Below are 20388 nucleotides of genomic sequence, written 5' to 3'. Positions count from 1 at the left end.
ATCTACCCAGTGTGCTACACTATGCTATTTATTTAACTATTGCATAATTGGGGTACCATATTGTATTCACTAATATTGATCAGTTATTCATGTGATGACCCTTGTCTGCTACATCCGCCGTAACCTGGATACCTTTTTACTTTTGATACCTACTCCTGGGTGATGTACATATTAATGTGTATGCCTAAGCTCCTGAAAGAAGCGTTCCTATGCGTAACATGTAGAGCCGAGCTTCTACACGTTTTGGATCTACTCACACCAAGCCTGTTAGAATAATCATTATTGTCTCCACAAGGACTCCGCCATAACCACTCAGGAGTATATTCTTGGTGTTTGGGTTTTGTGACGTATTAGTCTATAGGCAATTCCTACTTTGCAAAGTTTTTAAACAAATGTTTGGTTGTCCTTTTCCTTGAATCAGTTGGTAATAAAAAATATATTTTTTATCTTCAATATTTTGTATATCCAGTGCCTATAAAGTCCAGTACCAATTTTTCCAATAGTATTTCCAATAGTACCTACAATTAATGGGTGGGTGTCTAAACTAAAAATGCCGTCTGGTCCTCCCCTCATGCATTTGTCAGACATAGAGTTCAGATGCTTTCCAGCCAGGACCTTTCCTTTGGTAGGAAAGTGCTTCAGGCTGTTGTCCCTCCTTAAAGGGGAGGTTCACCCTAAAAATGACTTTCTAGTATTACATTGGCCCCCCACATTACAATACAATTATGCCTATTATGTTTTTTTGTATGCTGTACATACCTTAGGAACAGCTAATTCACCCGTGGCTTCCGGGTTGCGAGTCCCGCGGGAGTGGGCGTTCCTAACATGCTGGTGATTGACGTGATGACCAAAAACGAGCTCCCCCCGTCGCGTAAGCTGCGTCACGATTGGCGAAAGGAGCCGAACGGCGGTGCGCAGTCGCAGTATAGCGCCGACTCGGCGTTCGGCTCCTTTCGGCAATCGTGACGCAGCTTACGCGACGGGGGGAGCTCGTTTTTGGTCATCACGTCAATCACCAGCATGTTGGGAACGCCCACTCCCGCGGGACTCGCAACCCCGAAGCCACGGGTGAATTGGCTGTTCCTAAGGTATGTACAGCATACAAAAAAACATAATGGGCATAATTGTATTGTAATGTGGGGGGCCAATGTAATACTAGAAAGTCATTTTTAGGGTGAACCTCCCCTTTAAGGTATAGTATCCTGCTTATCCTCTAAAGTAGCTGTCCTGGAAGTGGGGGGGGGGGTACCCCCGTTAGACTTGGCGGTAATGGTATTTCCAGGACAGCGTCTATATTCCCACCCTATTTTTCGTGTTTCTATGTTTTTGTTTTTTTTCTCTGCCGAGTACATTTTATTGGAGGTTTACTTGATCTTCTAAACAACTGAGGGCCAGAGGAAAGGGAGGGGCCTTTTAAATTGTATCTGATTTGTGTTTCCTGTAGAGGGCGGAGCCAATCATCTCAAGTAGCTGTCCTGGAAATGCTGTGATGGGGTGGTGGGTTGTTGGGGGTGATGTGATGGGTTGGTGGGGAGATGAGGCGGATGATTGTAGGGTATATGAGGGAGGAATCGGGTTATTCCAAACATACAGCACGCAGAACTGAACATATGCCAGGAAAGATTGCTGTCTTGGCTTATAGATTGGGTTGGGTTGTTAAATTCAGCATTTATTTGGCTACCCATGATCTGTCATCTCACTGCTACATAGGAGGTGGCATTTATCCAGTCGGAGCTCATAGTGTCTGCGATGGAGTCTAGGAACTGTAGGAACAGCCTGGTTATTCAACAGATTTTCTTTTAGGAACAAAGAGTGCGTATAACACAATGACATTTTTGTGTTTCACAGAACACAGCTTTTAAGCTGCTTTCCATTTTTTCACAAAAATATTTTCAGAAGAAATTTTAATAGGGCGTTTTAAACATTTTTATGAATGTTTCCAGTGCTAAAATGAAAAACTGCACTATAAAGATTGTGAAATCTTATTTTAATAACAAATATATCTGTCCTAATTTAACATTTTAATCCTATGCATTAAGTTGAAAAAACATCTGACAGTTGCAGCCCCCCGTTTTTACTTACCTGAGCGCTGGAATATCCTGCGTCGAGAATGCGCTTGATGTTTCCCCGGGGTTCTTGGCTCTTCATTGGATAGATTGATAGCAGCGCAGCCATTGGCTCCCGCTGCTGGCAATCAAATACAATGACACAGGCTCCAAGGGGCGGGGCCGAGTCCTGCATGAAGGTAAGCGCACCCCAGAGGTAACCTCCTTGGGAGAGCGCTTCCCATAGGGTGTTATCTGAAGTGGGGAGGAGCCGAGAGAACCACAGAGGGACCCCCAGAAAACGGCGTTCGGGACACTGTGCATAACAAGCTGCTTAGTGGAGGTAAGTATTATATGTTTGTTTTTAAAAAAAATTAACCTAAAGTATCACTTTAAAGGATAAGTTCACCTTTTTGTTACATGTTATGTCCATATTCCCAGTGTAACATGTTACAGATGCACCAGCACCCCCCATTCCCAGTTTTGACAACGAGCAGGGCCTCTTCTCCCCCTGCTTGCTGTCGTGATCTAAAATAAACGCAGCTATGCGGGGCTCTGCCCACCCAGCCCTGGTCATGTCATTCGTTTACTGTGTTTTGTGAATGTGAAAACTACACGTACCTGACAGCCTTTGCAGTGTTCTCAATTAACTACCAGGGCACTGTTGCGTGCTCTATTCATTCATTGAGTGTAACAACCTGTCCGTATCGGAGGTATGGGGAGACAGCCACAGGACCTTGGAATTACACCCACAATCTGCTGATCATGGGTTCAATGCTTTAAAGGTTTCTAATAAAAAATGCACACTAGCACATTATGTTGCACTTAACTGCAACAAGCCCACAATGTCCCCACTTGTGGCCGCTTCCATCTTCACCCCTCTTTTCCGGGGGACTCTGGCTCTGTGATTGTCCTGAGTCATGTGACGTCACTCCCGTGCATACGTGCCCTTTCTTCAGTGGGCATGCGCCAATGATGTCAGTGCAAGCGTATATGGTAAATATCCCCTAAACAGTTTAGGTTAGATATTTCCAGTACCTACAGGTAAGCTTTAATAGCCTGTAGGTAAAGTGGTACCGCTTTAACTTGTGTCAGAACAAAGTTGGCAAGTTTGTCCTAGCTGAGTGTATTAAAAAATTATATTTTATATGTGTGAATTGCTGTTACAAATTCTTCTTTGTCTTCAGCTTTTCTGCTGTAGGGAGAAATGACTCAAATTTTTTTTTTAAATGATAAAATGTAAGTAGTGGTAATAGGAAGCCACCAGGATGCCACCTCACCACCTGCAGGACCAGATGGATCAGTGTGGAGTACACACCTCTTGGCTCCGATTCAAAGACCGCTTAAGGCAAAGCAGTTTCCAGGCAGCGATGAGCTTGGGTGTGTTCAGACAGGGAACCAAATGCACGACTGTAATGCCAAAAAACTGTCTGCTGTATGGTCCCACATCTGAGAATGGGACCCGCAGCCACACGTACATGCCCCTTGTGTACACTGGGCAGTGAATGCCCTGGCACACGTACAGGTGACGGCTTCCTGGCAGGCTAGCACATGTGAGTTTAGATTGGAGTCCCACCACACCCAAGCTCATCACTAGTCTTAAGATTTGCAGAATGTCACCCCTTTGTCCCTATGAATCTTCCATATTGGATGTTGGGGATTCAGTGTGCCTCGTCTACATCCTTTCTGGTTAACATTGTTTGCCATATCAGAAATTACTGGTAGATCCACAAAGTAAGTAAAACCGCCTGTCATTGGCGAGCATGTGCAGGAGCACAGCCATACATCTCCATGATGATGATATAGTTGCACACGCACTTGGTAGTGTTTTATACTCAGTAATATTGAAAATTCTGCTGTGATTTGGTAGCATAATCACTGCTACAAATTGCTAATGTGAGCTATCAACGGTGATTTGTAGCTAGCGATTTGATCATTGGAATCACTGATAATGGTGATCCAGTACAGCATTGGGTTGTGCAATGCTACAAATCACTGAAGCAGAAGAGTTATTAATCCCAAAGAAAATCAGATTGAAATTCTTGGTGAGAAACCAAAAACAGGGGGAGGGTAATCGCTCATATAATATCTGCTTTAATGACCGGATGATTATTCATGTAACGGGGTGTAACGTTTTGTTGCCGTTAATCAGTACAAGATAGATGGACTGTGGACATTGGCAAAGGCTCAGATAAGAGCCGTGTGCTCCGCTGAGCTGCTGCATGGCATGAAACTTTAATGATCTTTACATGAAAAGGAACAATCTGAATCCTTGAAGCTGTTTACAGGATCCCATTATTATTTAAACACCTGACCTGCTGAGCATTCAATATTGTGCGTGCGCCATCTTTTTATGTATATTTTATATCTGGGTGGACAAATGCTTTCAGTATTCTCAAGGCAGCCTGTACAGTCTTGAAGCCAACATGTCATTTTAAAGAGGGACTCTGAGTGCAATTTCAGAGGATACACATTTCTTATTTTGTCATTGTAGTGTTTGTTGCAAAGTATCTTAAAGTCACTAAACTTTTTCAGTATGTATTCTTCTATTGCTCTCAGCCTCTTCCAACTGTCCAAACCCCCCCCCCCCCCTTTTTATCCTTTTGGACATTCATTCTACATAGTCCCTCTTCCAAGATGGACTGTGGGATGTGTAGTGTGCATAGTACAGTGTACATGGCCACAGCTAACATCCACCAGCGGATGTTTAAAAAAAGGCAGAAAAACACAGTAGGATATTTTAAATAGAACTATATGCAAAAAAATTCTCTTATCGTCCATGGACGGACACAGCTCCTTAAATCTTGACAAGTGGGTTATGTTCCCTGTTTAGGGAAGGAGAGGACTAGGCAGAAACATGTTAGATAATTAAATACATGTTGCATTAACAGTGTTGAACAGCCGCGCCCAGGGGGCGGTCCCTCCAGACATAACCCTCCTCACTGCAGCATGCAGCCTCCGTTTTGTTCTGCCTAGCAAAGGAGAAGGATGTATGGCTCCCTTTGGGCCCAGCGCCCTGAGGAAAAGTTTTTATTTTATTTTTGACTTCTGTCAACTGTCGGCTGAGACAGGCTGGATATTATAGATCCTTGTAGTCTTCTCAGTCCGGCCAGCAAGCTTGGGCACACCTTTGCAAAGAGGCTGGGTCTGCCACGCCATACCCCATGACTCCTGGGGTGGCCGGTGAGCTTTGCTTTGAGGTCCACATATGACTGGGCTGTGGTGTTGTCTCACTCACAGTGGACCGGGCCGACAGCTACCTCCATTGCGGTTGTAGTTCTGTCAGGAATGCGTCAGTGAAGTTGTCGTGTGGACGGGTAAGTACAGTCCCTCCCTCTTAGGTGGGGTGGTACGGCTGAGCATTCCTGGGGTTTGGATATCCTTTCTTCCCTGCTCCCTTTTTCCCTCTGCTATTTCATTGCTGTTGGGTGGGGGGGGGGGGGCACCTTGCTGAGGGACTGTGCGCTGGCCTATGTGTTTTTTACTGCTGGGGGTCCTCCTTTTCTGGAGGTTTTGTGGTGCTGTGCAGCCTTTTTTGGGTTTCACCGTTTAAATTGTGGCGTTTTGCCGCCATTCTGGCGGCTCTGGCGCCATTCTTTGGGTGATTTTCAATTCCTATTGAAAATCCCATTGGCGGCCATTTTGTTATAGCCACGCTGTGATGCAGCATATTATTGCAGCCAGCAATTTTCCTGTGGCCGCGTCAGGCTCCATTTGCTGCGCTCGGCGGCCATCTTCCCTGAGTCCTCGGCCTCTAGTGCTGATTCCTACGGCGCCGTTCTCCTCACACAGCACCACCGTAGATTACCTCACAGCTACCTCACGGTTTTCTCCTCACACAGGTGTGTGCTGGAAACGGGCAGAGGCTCTGAGCAGGCTCCTCAGGTGTGGTGAGTCCCCTGGGTAAACCCCCCGGTCAGCGCAGCAGGAGTGGTGGGTTTTTTGTTCAGGTCTGAACTGGGCCCTGTGAGTTTATTCCTTTATAATGGTGTCAGTATCTGGCTATGGAGTCAGTATCTGGGTCCTTCCCCAACATGCTGGTGATGGCAGCAGGTGTTAGCACCTGGGCTTCCCACAGAGGCTTTATGGTGGTCCTTGACACTTTTGTGCCAGGGTGGGGGCAGACTGCGGACGGGCGGGGGTTAAGAGTGCCCCCTCCCCCCGTTTATCCCCTGGGGAATGCTCTTATGGAGCCATGGACCAGATACCTGGGTCGGTGCAGGATAAGGCATTATGGGTGCGCTTCTCACTGCTGTACGGGACTCTCTCCAGCTGGATAGTGCAGGTGGGTTTCCGCTGAGGGCTCGTTTTTTTTTTTTATTCACAATTCAGACCGTTCTGTGTAGGTTTTTTCCTTCTGTGCCCTTCTTTGATAATTTCTTAGATGCGGAAAGTGAGGAAAGCCTCTGAGGGCTTTTGTAGTCCCTCACCGCCGGGCAGTTCAGTGCCCCTTTGAGGAGAGCCCTTTCAAGAGGTGGACTTTTCTCCGGTGGTGGACCCTCCGGGTGTAATGTGTAGGTGACCATTCTCCCTATTGGGGGAGGCCCCGCTTGTATGGATCTGACTGATAGCAGATCCAAAGTATTGACCCTTTCCATGTTTACCATGCTGGGGTCTGACTTGCGGCCTATTGTGTCCGCTGCTCTGGGGTCTCAGTCACTCACGGAGTGAGCATTTTGCACCAGACAGTGGAGGAGCGCCGACTTAACCCGAAGTTATTAGGCTAGCGGACCAGCTGGGACTGTCCTTTTCTTCATATTTTAGTTTTCATTTAAAAGCAGATACAAATAAAATAGAGTTCTTCTAAATGCTTGAATTTAAAAAAAATTGTTGATGGAAACCATTGGCAGTAATTGTGATGCATCGTGGAATCTAATTGAATCGTGACACCAGTGAACATGCACGCCTCCACCTAGATTAGGGAGTGTTTTTAGGACTACATACCACCTCTCTCTTCCAAATCAGGTGGAGGTGTTTAGTGATTTAGCAGACAACATGCTAACTGATAACAGACCAGAGGCAGAGAGTTATCTGCTCACAGGTAGGGATAAACTTCAGGTTTTAGTCCAAAGCCGGGTAATTGTCCGCCCGGAAGCAGTCACCTGTGGTCCAGTACCTCAGTATAGGTAATCGCTTTCTGACGGGTTCACTCATCTGCATTTGGCATGAAATCCCAACACTCCCAAGCTCTCTCCACTCGCACAGCACTTGTCAAACAGAAAAAAAATTTTGACTGTATATTTAACAGACCAAAAGGGGGCAAATGAGAGAAACTTATTCGCGTTTGCATATACTTTAAGCCGCACTAACATAGGATACTTTGTTTTGTGCAGGGCTGCCCTGCATTGCTGCACACCTGCTTTTTAGATGTTACCACAGCACAATGGTGTGAAGAAATTTTGAAGACCAGCGAGTGCACATTTTGAGTCATTTAATATAACCTTTTACTGGAGTTCAAAGAGCAAAAAAAAGTTCCAACGAGAAGATATGCCTTAATACCTTGAGGTATAATACTTGCCAATCTTAGATTATTATTTTTGATTGGACAGTAGCTTTGCATTCCTAACTTTGATGGCTTTTCCCTTTTTTAATGTGAATGTTTTTTTGTTTTTTTTTTATTCACATTTTTTCTGTTGAGTATTTTGATTGTACATATACAGATTTTTTCCCCTGTGCAGTATATGGAGCAGTACAGCCAGCTGCCCAGGTACATGTCAGGGATAAGATTGGTGATCCAGAGTCAGTCTGTTTTTAAATCACTGTCATTAAAAATTATTCTGAAATTGTAATGGCAAAAAAAAAAGTACCACAGACAGCACTCAGCTGTGATATAAGCAATGTGAGTAAACCCAGACTGTGAAAGAGGAACAATGCAATTGCTATTACTATGAAACAATACAAAGCAGAACAAAGAGCCTGCAATATAGAGCAAGTATGGCTCCTTCCACTTTCATGTTTCCATTATACATCGATTAAAAGGTTATTTACACTTTAATTGCGTACATGAGGCTGTTCTGAATCCTGTGTATAGAACTGTGGAGATACATCTACAAATGTTTCTTAAAAATCTGCATTGTCAACCTCTAGAGCAGGGGGGTCAAACTCCATTTCATCATGGGCCGCATCAGCATTATGGTTGCCCTCAAAAGCCCGGTTGTATCTTTTTAAGGTTATAGAAATGTATCTGTTCTTTATGTTAAATAATTGCTTCTGCATTAAATTATTACTGCTTTTAGTCATGATTTAAGAATTAACTTCTTGCGGAATAGCCGCCATGTATTTACTGTGGCAATGTGACGCTATTGCGTGAAACTACATGCCTGTATGTCGCTTCGTTCAATAGCCACTAGATGGTGCCATCGTATCGCCGGAGGCACCACCGCGCCATGATTAGCTAGCGGAGATGTCAATCAATGGGTCCTCTGGACCCGATGTCCGTGCCGGTGACTTGTCCTCAATGTTCCACTGTGGGGAAAGTTCCTTCACTGACTGCGCAGGCGCAAACTTCCCGACGGAAATTCCCGAACCTCGCCCAGCATCCAGGCTCATTCTTTAACATCCCCCGTGGATTGGAGGATGTTAAAAAAAGAGCCAGGAGGCCGAGCGAGCGAAGACGTGAGGCCGACTGGCCACTTACCTCAAAATCCACTTCGCCCTGGATGCCGGGCCGCCGTTCGGGGATTTTCGTCAGCAAGTTTGCACCTGCGCAGTGCTTGAAGGAACTTTCCCGCATCAGTTCGCGCATGCGCTGGAACTTCCAGGACACCTGGAACCAGCACGGCAGATCACCGGCCTCCCGCGATCATCCCCTGGGAGAGGCAGAATGGTGATCTGCCTTGTTTGCATAGGCAGATCGCCGTTATGCAAGGGGACAAGATGGATCTCTGCCCCCCCCAATCAGTGCAACCCCCCCACAGATGGCACCCCCTATGGAACACACTTGACCCCAGTGCAAAAAATAAACTGCAGAGGTGATCAAATATCACCAAAAGAAAGCTCCTATTTGTGGCGGAAAAAAGGACATCTATTTTATTTGGGTACAGTGTCGCACGACCGCACAATTGTCAGTTAAAGTAACGCAGTGCCGTATTACAAAAAATAGCCTGGTCAAGAAGGGGGTAAGCTGTAAAGGGCAGGTGCAGACCAAGACGGTGCCCATTCTCACTCCTGTAGCAAATGATGCAAGTCTGAAAAGGAGCGTCCCATAGCGTTGGCTCAAAATTCTTAAAGTGGAGGTTCACCCTAAAAAAATTTTTTAACATTAGAGCCAGCATAGTAAGGGCATATACTTTCGGCAGGTTTTTTTTTTTCTCCGTACTTCCCTTTATATTCTGATTTGGTACAGGGTTTCCGCGTTCTGACTCCGGGACTGGGCGTTCCTATCCCTGCCTCAGGGTTCCGATGACTGCGGGACTGGGCGTTCCTATCCCTGCCTCAGGGTTCTGATGACTGCGGGACTGGGCGTTCCTATCCTTCGGTTCGATGATTGACGGCTTGTGAAACAGGTGACCTGTCGCACAACGCGCGTCACCAGATTTCTGGAAATAGCTGAGCTGCGAGTCGGCACTATACGGCGCCTGCGCCCGCCGTGTAGAGCTGACATCTGGTGACGCGTGTTATGCGACAGGTCAACTGTTTCACAAGCCGTCGATCATCGAACGGAAGGATAGGAACACCCAGTCCCGCAGTCATCGGAAGCCCCGGAGAAAAACAGATTATAAAGGTATGTACGGAGAAGAAAAAAAAAAAAACGCCGAAAGTAAATGCCCTTACTATGCTGGCTCTGCTAGATGTAATATTAAAAAAAAAATTTGGGGGTGAACCCCCGCTTTAAGTAGTATGTAAAGTAGTAAATTATTTATTAAAAGGTTGTATAAAAAAATAAACAAAACATGTGAAAATACATAGCATGTTTAAACATATTTTCATAATTCTAAATACTGTAATTCCTGCACTTCATAGCCTTGGCTCTGCCATGGTGTTCTGTCTGAGCAGTCTTCAATAAAGTTACTTGTGGATGATTCTGGTGCTGTGCGATCTGCCTCTTTAAATGGCTTAGAATTGTATTATAATTAAATTCAGATGTCCAGAGCACCCCACCTGCCCTTACGTCAGATTTCAAGAGCCCCTCCCTTACATCAGTGTACCCCCATTACCTTGTGCTGCTTCTAGGAGGAAGCTGGGAAGCCGTGTAGGGTCTGGAGGTGGACCAGAGGAAGGCTGGAGTCAGCTGCAGGTGTCTGCTAAATGCTGAGTCCAGGGGAGGCAGAGACGGACGAGGGGGTCCTGTGTCTGTACGCAAAGGTGCAGGATCTGTAGAAGGCATTTCGTCGTCCTCTTTTACTGCTGAGACAAGGTGGGCGCAGAGACGAGGGCAGTGTCACTGTAGCAGGAGTGGTGCAAGGGCCCATGAAATGGGGCATGGAGTGCCCGATTCAGCCTGCTCGCCTTGTGTTTGACTCGTGTGTTCTGGAGGTAACTTAAAGCAGAGTTCCAGCTGAAATATGACATTTTAGGATAAAAATACCCCAAGAATACTCATGCCTTGTGCAATGTAACAAAGGTATGCTGTAAACTATTCCCAGTTTTCTATCTGCAGCATCGCTTTCTTTGTGAAGTTTCTGCACAGCGCGGCCATCTCCAGTGTGGACATCTGAAGCCACAGTGTCCTTCCTGGATTCCGTGCATGCTGGCTACCAAGCATTTTTTGGTGACCGGTTCTTTTTAATGAGAGATGCAGGGTGTAAAACACCCTGCATGTCTGCCCTGTGCTCTACTGAATGGAATGTAATGTAGATCGCACTGCATTACATTGTTTCCCGGGTATGCTGGCCGGGAAAACTGTCAGTGGATACTCAAAAGGGGTGGAGAGCAGTTGCATGTCTGCTTTCCTCTCTCCCCTCTACCTGGTGGCATCTGTTATGCCGGTCCCGCAGGTGGGAAAGCAAAGCTTAGGATACATAGCGGGGTGCCTGGAAGCATTCAGGTAGCAACACAGCCGGCCGAATGCTTCCATCCATCAAGTAGACCCGGCTGACAAAAGTCCAGGCGCCAGGGTGCAATTTCTAGTCACTATGGCGGCCTGGGATTCGTTGAGCCCTGAGTTGGGTGCAGTCTGAGCTGTTTATGGCCAATTTTGGCCTTTGAGTTTTTAACTGAAAGTAGAGGATGTATTATTACAATCTTCTTCTATTCTATCAGTATAAACGTTAAGAGTCGGTTCACACAGCAGCGGCACGACTTCGGGGACGACTTCAGAGGCGATCTGCAAAACGACTTCTGTATAGAAGTCAATGCAGGTCGCCCCGAGCCGCCCCCAAAGTCGTACAGGAACCTTTTTCTAAGTCGGATCGACGCTCCTATTAGAACGGTTCCATTGCATTGAATGGGACGCAACACGTAAGGCGACTGAGCCGCCTGTCGTGTCGCCCCAGTGTCAACTGGGTCTAACTAATCCATTGTAAATTATCTGTTGGCCTGAAAGTTGGCACTGAATTTCCTCCTTTATCTTTTAGAGGTCGTCATGTTCTCACATGGCTGCCAACACAAGTACTGTGTGACTAGACTGGATTTTGATCTCTTTTGCAATCATAATATGTTATAGAGGGGTTTTAGTCCTCTTGGCTTTCAGTTGAATCCTTTTATTTTTTGCCCCTGTATAGCATTGTGTGTGTACATGCTTTTCCACAATTGGATTGTATTTCATATGTATTTTAGATTGTTCCTCTAGTGGCAGTCTATGTATCAAAGAACGTGATTGACAACCTTGCCTAAATGTAGTTTTAAACCTTCCTACCTGCACCTTTTTGTGTTTTAAAAAAAAAAAAAAATCGATTTTATGATTCAAATCCTTTTTTTTTTTTATGGACTCCGTGCCAGTCCTGGGGAGCAGGCGTTTTTAGGCGAGGCAGGAACCCGCACAGATGTCTCTGAAATCACTGCCGAAGTCGGGCTAACATGCGGGTATGAAACCGTGCGAGTTTCTAATCCGCTGTCAGTGTGAACCTAGGCTAAATTTTCATAGTTCCTGTGTTATCAGTTTTTGTTTGTGTTTTAAAGTGATTGTTACCCCCAACACTTCATCTTCCTGATATGTGGCTGCTGTACCATGTACTAGTATGATAAACTCTCCTGTTCACTTTGCATTGCTGAAAATCCTTGCTTTCCCTGCCAATCCCTCTGTTTCCTATTAAAAACTGACCATACTAAGCAGGCAAGCGCATCATGGTCAGTTCTCTAGCTATGCTGGGAACTCGGCATCCTCCAATGATCAGACTTGTCCTGACACGCCCTCAGTGTGCTGCTGCTTCTCCTCCCCCAGCTCTTATGCAGCTGAGAACAGGGGGAATGTGATCACTTATAGGGGGGGGGGGGGGGGTCTTTTTGTAGTGTGTGTGTGTGTGTTTTTTGTATAGGTAAAAACACCATAACAAGCTAGCAGCTTGTTATGGTGGCATCCACCCCCTCCTGATTGGCTCCCACTGCTGTCAGCCAGCCAATGGCACTGCTGCTGTGTCTCAGCCAGTCAGGAGGGATTAACTTTTCATTTCTATTTTAAACTGGGTGTTTTACTAGTTGATCGTTTACATATACTCTAAACATGGGGCATGAATGTATTAGGATAGAAATCTTCTATATAGGTTAATGCATTATTCCTGTCTGTAATCTAAGGACTGACACTTTCTGTGAAGAAATGATATATCCCACAATCCCTGGCTCACTGTCTAGTGTTCGGCAGATGAGGGCTTAATAGAGTTGTAAAGTCTGAAGGTTTTTTTTTTATCTTGATACATTCTATGCATTAGGATAAAACGCCTTCTCTGTGCAGCATTCCCCCTCACCTTCCCCAATACTTACCTGAGCCCCATCCCTGTCCAGCGATGTCCACCAGTGTCTGAGCCGTCCAAGACTCTCCCTCCTGATTGGCTGAGACACAGCATCGGTGCCATTGGCTGGCTGACAGAAGTGGGAGCCAATCAGGAGGGGGGTGCTAAACACCCAGTTTAAACTAGAAATTAAAAGGTAATCCCTTCTGATTGGCTGAGACACAGCAGCAGTGCCATTGGCTGGCTGACAGCAGTGGGACCCAATCAGCAGGGGGCGGATGCCACCATAACAAGCTGCTAGCCTGTTATGGTGTTTTTATTTTATACAAAAAAACACACACAGTACAAAAATAAGTATATGTAGGCGAATAGCCAAAGGGCTCCTGGGGGCCAAATGAACAGGAAGTTGGAGTGGGGAGACTGACACCATATTATACATGCTACTTCTTAAGCCTCGTACACATGATCAGGTTTTCAGACCGGAGTTGTGTGATGGCAGGCTGTTAGCCGAAAATCCAACCATTTGTACGCTCTATCAGGCAACTGTATGGCAGGCTTTAACATTTTCCAGGGACAACGGTCTGTTGTAGGATTTTCCGGTCGTGTGCACACAAGTCCGTCCAAAGTACAAGCACGCATGCTCGGAAGCAATGCTTACCAAACATTAGCAGAAGGTGCCCAAAGGGTGGCACTAGAGAGCTAAAAAATGATGTAGTACGTCTCTACGTTCGTGTTTGTTGGCCGACAATTGTGTGCCGTTTGTATGCTCCTGGCCAATGCTCTTCGGACAAAAGTCAGACGCTTTGTCTGCAGAAAATCCGATCGTGTGTGAGGCTTAAGTTATAAAAATGGCTTATATTCCACTCAAAGTTTAAGCCAGAGGGAATGCGGGTCTGGAGCAAAAATTTGATCTGACAGCCACAAGCAGACAGAGCACTGCAGGGAAGAGATGAGCTTCATCACATAACACTCCCACATTAGTGATTCAACGCAGAGAAATGGCGAGGACGCTGCGTGACCTGGAAGAAGCAGCTGCCTGTCCCTTTTAGACAAGATGGTGAAATGGATACATGGACTTGGGGTAATCGATCTTCCATGACACTACAAACTGCAGGCACAACACAGGGAATCTACTAATGCCTACTAAAAACATTTTGCATGTATACAGTGCCCTTTAGGGCTAGTCGGATAAGTTGACCCAGAGTGCGTTGGGAGCAACGACACCCACGGCTGTCGCAATAACCAAACGGTGACTGAATCTGATTGGGTGCAGTCATTGTTCACTCAAGATTTTTCTGCCTGGCTCCTTCGATTTTCCGTTTGAAGGATATTGGATGGGAGGGTGATGGGCCCACCCACAGCTCAAATTTCAACCAATTGTCATTCTTAAAGCAGAACTCTACCAATTAATTTAAAGAAGAGCTCTGGGATTATGATACAATATTCATGTTTTGATAGATGAGCCAAAGTGCTAATGTGATTTTTCATAAAATGAAAGCTTTGCGTGAAACTCATTGTTTTAAAAAGCAGTGATGTCATTTTTTTGCTCAGTTTCTTCCTGAATCTCTGGGTTCTGAGAGGAGGAGTCTCAGAATCGGGGATGTCACTTCCTGTTGGTGTTCGCTGCTGCTCACTGAGACTACAAATTCTATCGTACCCTGTAATTTAGAGTCTTGAGTGGGCAGATCATAGTGTAATGCTCATAGTCACTGCCCACACACATTGCTGCACACTCTTCTCCTGCTATCACATTTTATGGGTGTGATTACACAATATATTGTCTACACAGTATCGTGCATGGATGTGGTAAGATTTTTATAACCTGCAGGCACTGACAGAAAGTCAGTCAGTGAGGTCATGGGAGGTGGGACAGACGGGGAGTCTCCCGGCCCAACAAAGTGTTATGCAGCACTGTGGGCAGAAAAGACCGGGCAGTCTGAGACTGCCAGGTAAACGATTTATTGAAGCACCTGTATATTGATATAAAGCATTTTTTCTTGGAGTTCTGCTTTAACTATTACCCAAAACCATTACTTTCAAGTAACTGTTTATGATGCCAGTTGATGGGACTTCATGTAAAGGTGGTGGAATACTGCAAGGAAAAACACTTCTGTAAAGTAAACCTGCTGATGTAGTTTTACACAGAATAGAGTTGAAATATTGTAACTCCAATACTGTATATTGTGCTTTTGCTACTCTGGGATCACATCCGAAAAATTAAATTTGTATGATTTTTATCTTTAACCACTTCACTACTGGCCCATAGTCATTTGACATCCACAGATGGAATCTCCCATTCTGGGTGGATGTCATATGACGTCCTGGGCTTTGTGCAGTTATATATGAATGATGCCTGCAGCTAGAGGCATCATTCAGATATCATTCTTTAGTGCCGGCGATTCTGTGCACCATAAGAATGATCTTAGCGGCAGTTCCGCCGCTTGATCGTCCTTATAGGCGGCGGGAGGGGACATCCCCCCCCCCTCCCGCCGCTGTCCGGTGCTTCTCCGGGCTCTCCCGTGCCATCAGGGGGCCCGGAGAAAGAACCGTCTGGCGCAGGCTAGGAAGCATAGAGATGACTGGTGACCAGATGGTCACCAGTCCCTCTCTATGACCGTCGGAGGCCAGGGCGCGATGTGATGCCTTCACGCCCGGGTACCCGGAAGAAAACAAAGCCGCAATTGCGGCTAGTAAGCAATACTAAGCATGAGATCGGTGACATTTTTTTCACGATCTTATGCTTTTCAGCCTGGAGGAGATATGCCGGGTCTTATTGACCCCGCATCTCTCCTTAAAGAGGACCTGTCACACACATTTCCTATTACAAGGGATGTTTACATTCCTTGTAATAGGAATAAAAGTGATTAAAAAAAAAGGTGTAAATAAATAAGTAAAATATAAAAAATATTAAAACGCCCCTGTCCCCGGTAGCTCGCGCGCAGAAGCGAACGCACATGTAAGTCCCGCCCACATATGTAAAGCCGTTCAAACCACATATGTGAAGTATCGCCACGTGCGTTAGAGTGCCGGCAACAATTCTCGCACTAGACCTCTGTAAATCTAAACTGGTAACCTGTAAAAAAAAATTCAAGCGTCGCCTATGGAGATTTTTAAGTACCGAAGTTTGGCGCCATTCCATGAGTGTGCGCAATTTTAAAGCGTGACATGTTGGGTATCTATTTACTCGGTGTAACATAATCTTTATTTTTTACAAAATAATTGGGCTAACTTTACTGTTTTTTGTTGTTTTTTAATTCATGAAACCATTCCCCCCCCCCCCCCAAAAAAAGGCGTTTGAAAAATTATTGCGCAAATACCGTGCAAGATAAAACGTTGCAATGACCATCGTTTATTCCCTAGGGCAGGGGTGTCAAACTGGCGGCCCTCCAGCTGTTCCGAAACTACAAGTCCCATCATGCCTCTGCCTGTGAGAGTCATGCTTGTAACGGTTAGCCTTGCAATGCCTCATGGGACTTGTAGTTTTGCAACAGCTGAAGGGCAGCCAGTTTGACACCCCTGCCCTAGGGTGTCTGCTAAAAAAACATATATAATGTTTGGGGGTTCTGCGTAATTTTCTAGCAAAAGAATGATGATTTGTACATGTAGGAGAAAAGTGCCAGAATAGGCCCGGTATTGAGGTGGGTATAAAAGCCCGGTATTGAAGTGGTTAAAAACATTTACAACAAAAAGCCTAAACCTACCCTAGCTAGCTGGTATCACTTAGCCCAATGTATTATGGTAAAGCAATAAGCAAAATATGTAAATTTTGGCATATAATCCTAAAATTGATTTAGTCGGCTTTGGAACTCCTCTAGCCCCTCCTCCCTTTTTTTTCTGCTTTGCAGTTGTCTGTCCAAAAGTCCAGCATCATTCGAGGCATATCTCTCAGCTCCTGGCACCAATCACTGGTTTACTTCAGGTGGACACATTGTAAGAATAAAGCTGGATATAAACAGTGGGGTTGAACGGAAAAAAAAAAGACGGATCCCCACATCAACACAAAGATGATGTAGGGATCTCTTGTGTTGCACTGTTGTGTTCCTAAAGTGAGTGTGCTTGGCTGTGGGAGCTGGCATTTTCCATTTATTTTCAATGGGGCTGTCTACCCGCAGCTAATCGAGAACGGTGTTGGGGTATTATTTGCAGGCCACGTGTGCCCTTTGGCCCCTGTTTTCTGTTTAAGAGTTGGGCCTTGCAGTGTCAAACCTGTGTGTGTGTATGTATGTATGTGTATATGTATGTGTGTGTGTGTGTGTGTATATGTGTGTATATATATATATATATATATATATATATATATATATATATATATATATATATATATATATACGTTTAGAGTACATTTCTACACACTTAAAGGGGTGTTCCAGCCATTTTTTATGTTTGATAAAAGTCAGCAGCTACAAAAAGTGTAGCTGCTGGCTTTTAATAAACATACACTCACCTGCTCCACGTTCCAGCGACGCGCCGGCCGGGGCTCCGCTTCAGGAGGAGTGGGACAGGAAGTCCCACTCCTCCTGAAGCCCCCACTCCCCCCCCCCAAAAAAAATTACATGCCAAATGTGGCATGTAAGGGGGCGAAGAGTGGATTAAGCGGAAGTTCCACTTTTGGGTGGAACTCCGCTTTAAAGAGGAAGTAAACTTTTTTTTTTTTTTTTTTTTTAACACCCTGCACGACCAAGGCATAATGAGCTAGTATGCATAGCATTCTAGCTCATTATGAAGTATTTGCCTGAGATCGAAGCCCACGCAGCGGTGCTCGGTCACCTCCTCTGTCGGCAGCATCTCTCCACGAGTCTCTTCGGCGCTGTGACGACGTCACTCCCGCGCGGGTGCTGCCACTAACTGCATGATCGCCATTAGTAACCATCGGTGCCTTTCTTTTGCAAAAATCTCCTAAACCGTGTAGGTTTGGAGATATTTGTTGCACCTACATGTAAGCCTTAATCTAAAATCTGAATTCTGGTCGTCCAAAATTAAATTGGAAGGTATTCTCACAGCTATGCTAATAGAAACACAACTGAACCTGCTTTAGGAACTAATAAATGCAGGCAAGGTGATATGAGAAGCATAATGAAAGTAGTTTGTTCTCTGATAACTTGTCTTTAGAAAAGCTGAATGCATGACTGCCAGTGTGAATGAAGCGTTGGGGACCACACTTTATCAAAGGTGCCTTGACATGGCTTCCACATGTGCAAATGCAGGCAACTAAAGCCTCTGTGTTTTTAACCTAAAGAGTTAAAACAGATTAGTGTTTATTTTTTTTTTTTACAGGTGTCCCCTTTGTACTAGAATTAAGACTGACTATATTTTTGTGTGTAATAAAATAAAAAAATTTACATTTTTATCAATATATTTTTTTTTTTCTTACAGTACAGTGCTGTGGACACCAATCCCCTCTCTCTGTATGTTATGCACCCATTCTGGAACTTTATAGTCAACGTGAGTATTTATTTGATTTCAAACTATGCTTCCAACCCTCAGACCCCTTTCAGATGGAGCGGACTCAGTCAAGAGGATCTCTCTGCTGATCCCCTCTGAGCAGGCGAATGACAGGTCTGTATCCGCTTCGCTATGCAGAGCGGACATAAACACGGACACGGCCCACTGTTCTCTATGGGGCGGTCGGGTGGAAACAGGCAGCTTATTCGTTTCCATCCGACTGTCATCCGATCTGCCGGATGGATGGTGAATGTACCCCAATCCTTCTCTTTATCGGATCGGATACCGGTGGGTGTCAGCGGACACATGTCTGCCAGAGCTGCACAATTAATCATTAAAAGATCGCAATCTCGATTCAACACCCCTCATGATCTTAATCTAGCTTTCCACGATTCAGTGCAGAGCTGTACTCATCCCAAAGCTGTTTCTATCAGGTTGAGGTCAGGGCTCTGTGCAGGCTACTTAAGTTCCTCCACCCCAAACTCGCGTATCCATGTCTTTTATGGACCTTGCTTTGTGTAATGGTCCAAATCATTTGATGGAGGAGGATTATGGTGTGGGTTTGGCTCGTTGGTTCCAGTGAAGGGAACCCTTAAGGCCTCAGCATACCAAGACATTCTGTACACTTTGTGGGAACAGTTTGGGGTGGTCCCTTCCTGTTCCAACATGAATGTGCACAATGCAAGGTCCATAAACCCATGGATGAGGTAATTTGACTGGTCTGCACAGTCCTGACCTCAACCAGATGGGCTGAAATAGAGAGGAGACTGTGAGCCAGGCCTTCTCATCCAACATCCGTGCCCGACCTCACAAATGCGCTTCTGGAAGAATGGTCAAACACTCCCATAGACACTCCTAAACCTTGTGGACGGCCTTCCCAGAAGAGTTGAAGCTGTTATAGTTGCAAAGGGTGGGCTAACACAATACTGACACCTACAGACTAAGGCTGGGATGCCATTAAAATAAAGTACATGTGCGTGTAAAAGCAGGTGTCCCAATACTTTTGGTTATATAGTGTTGCCCTCGCTGAGAATTGGCACCATATTGGCCTTCCTCTACTGGGAATATTGGGCCACATGAAGCATCCTGGACAGTTCCGAGTACCTTGATGGTTACAAGGAGCCCAGGATTACCTTTTTCAATAACCATGAATGCTATGGAATGACTCGCTAAGTTTTTTTCCTTGCATCGTCTTCTTTCTTCTGCTTCAGTGCTCTAAGTTCCTCTGACATCACCAAGACCGATGTAGGGCCTATAGCCCTGCATTGGATGTGAGGATGCTTAGGGACAGTACAGTGTAGAGGAGAGCATTGTCTGCTGGGGTAGTGGATAATTGGGAAAGTAAAATTGCTGTTCCCATCCCCTAGATAGAAAGGAGAAGCACATTTTTGCAGTGCGGGTGGGCAAAAGAAGACTTGTTGTTTTCCCAGAATTGGACGAAGTTTCAGGACATTCTATCCAGACGTTTAGGTTATAAAGAAGATCCCATGTCCTAGGCTATTTGTTTTACCTATGGACATGTTCACACAGAGATTGTACTTATCATCCATTCTTGTTATCAATGTTGTTTCAAATCTTTCTCTTCCAGTTTGTTCCCACATGGCTGGCTCCCAATTTAATCACTTTCAGTGGTTTCTTGCTGCTGGTCTTCAATTTCCTGATGATGGCGTACTTTGATCCTGACTTCTATGCGTCTGGTATGTTTTATTGTGGACACCATCTCTTCACTGATCTGCCACATTCCTTACACTGAGCACAAATATTACACCAGGGTGGTGAACCATTAACATGCTGTGTAGAGGGTTTATGATGATGATTAAAGAACATGCACTTGTAATCTTATGTCATCTTTAAAATATAGGTGTAACTTTTATATAAAAGTCTGTATGGAGTTGGGCTCTCCTTTACATTTCTATAGTCTTTATAGTGTAGTGTGCCTGCTCACTGCATTACAAACTCTAGGAGGAAATAGAATGTGAACACTGCCCAGGGCAACAGGGAGCCGGGTGATAAGTGGGACTTCACGGCATCTGAGGTCAGGGGAATCCATACACAGTTTGAAAGTACAAGAGACA

The 20388-nt window shown here is 45.2% G+C and overlaps 1 protein-coding gene across 1 annotated transcript in view; it reads left to right on the top strand.

Annotated features, from left to right (window-relative positions):
- SELENOI (selenoprotein I) overlaps window positions 1–20388 on the top strand; it is a 62212-nt gene that overhangs the window by 19577 nt on the left and 22247 nt on the right. The window contains exons 2-3 of the mRNA XM_040348397.1: window positions 18245–18313; window positions 19902–20010. Coding sequence (XP_040204331.1) covers window positions 18245–18313; window positions 19902–20010 — 178 coding nt within the window. The remainder of the gene's footprint in view (window positions 1–18244; window positions 18314–19901; window positions 20011–20388) is intronic.

The sequence above is a fragment of the Rana temporaria genome, chromosome 4 (genome assembly GCF_905171775.1).
Source record: "Rana temporaria chromosome 4, aRanTem1.1, whole genome shotgun sequence".
Taxonomy (NCBI): Eukaryota; Metazoa; Chordata; class Amphibia; order Anura; family Ranidae; genus Rana; species Rana temporaria.
Note: the sequence above shows the minus strand (reverse complement) of the source record. Positions and strands in the feature narration are given on the sequence as shown.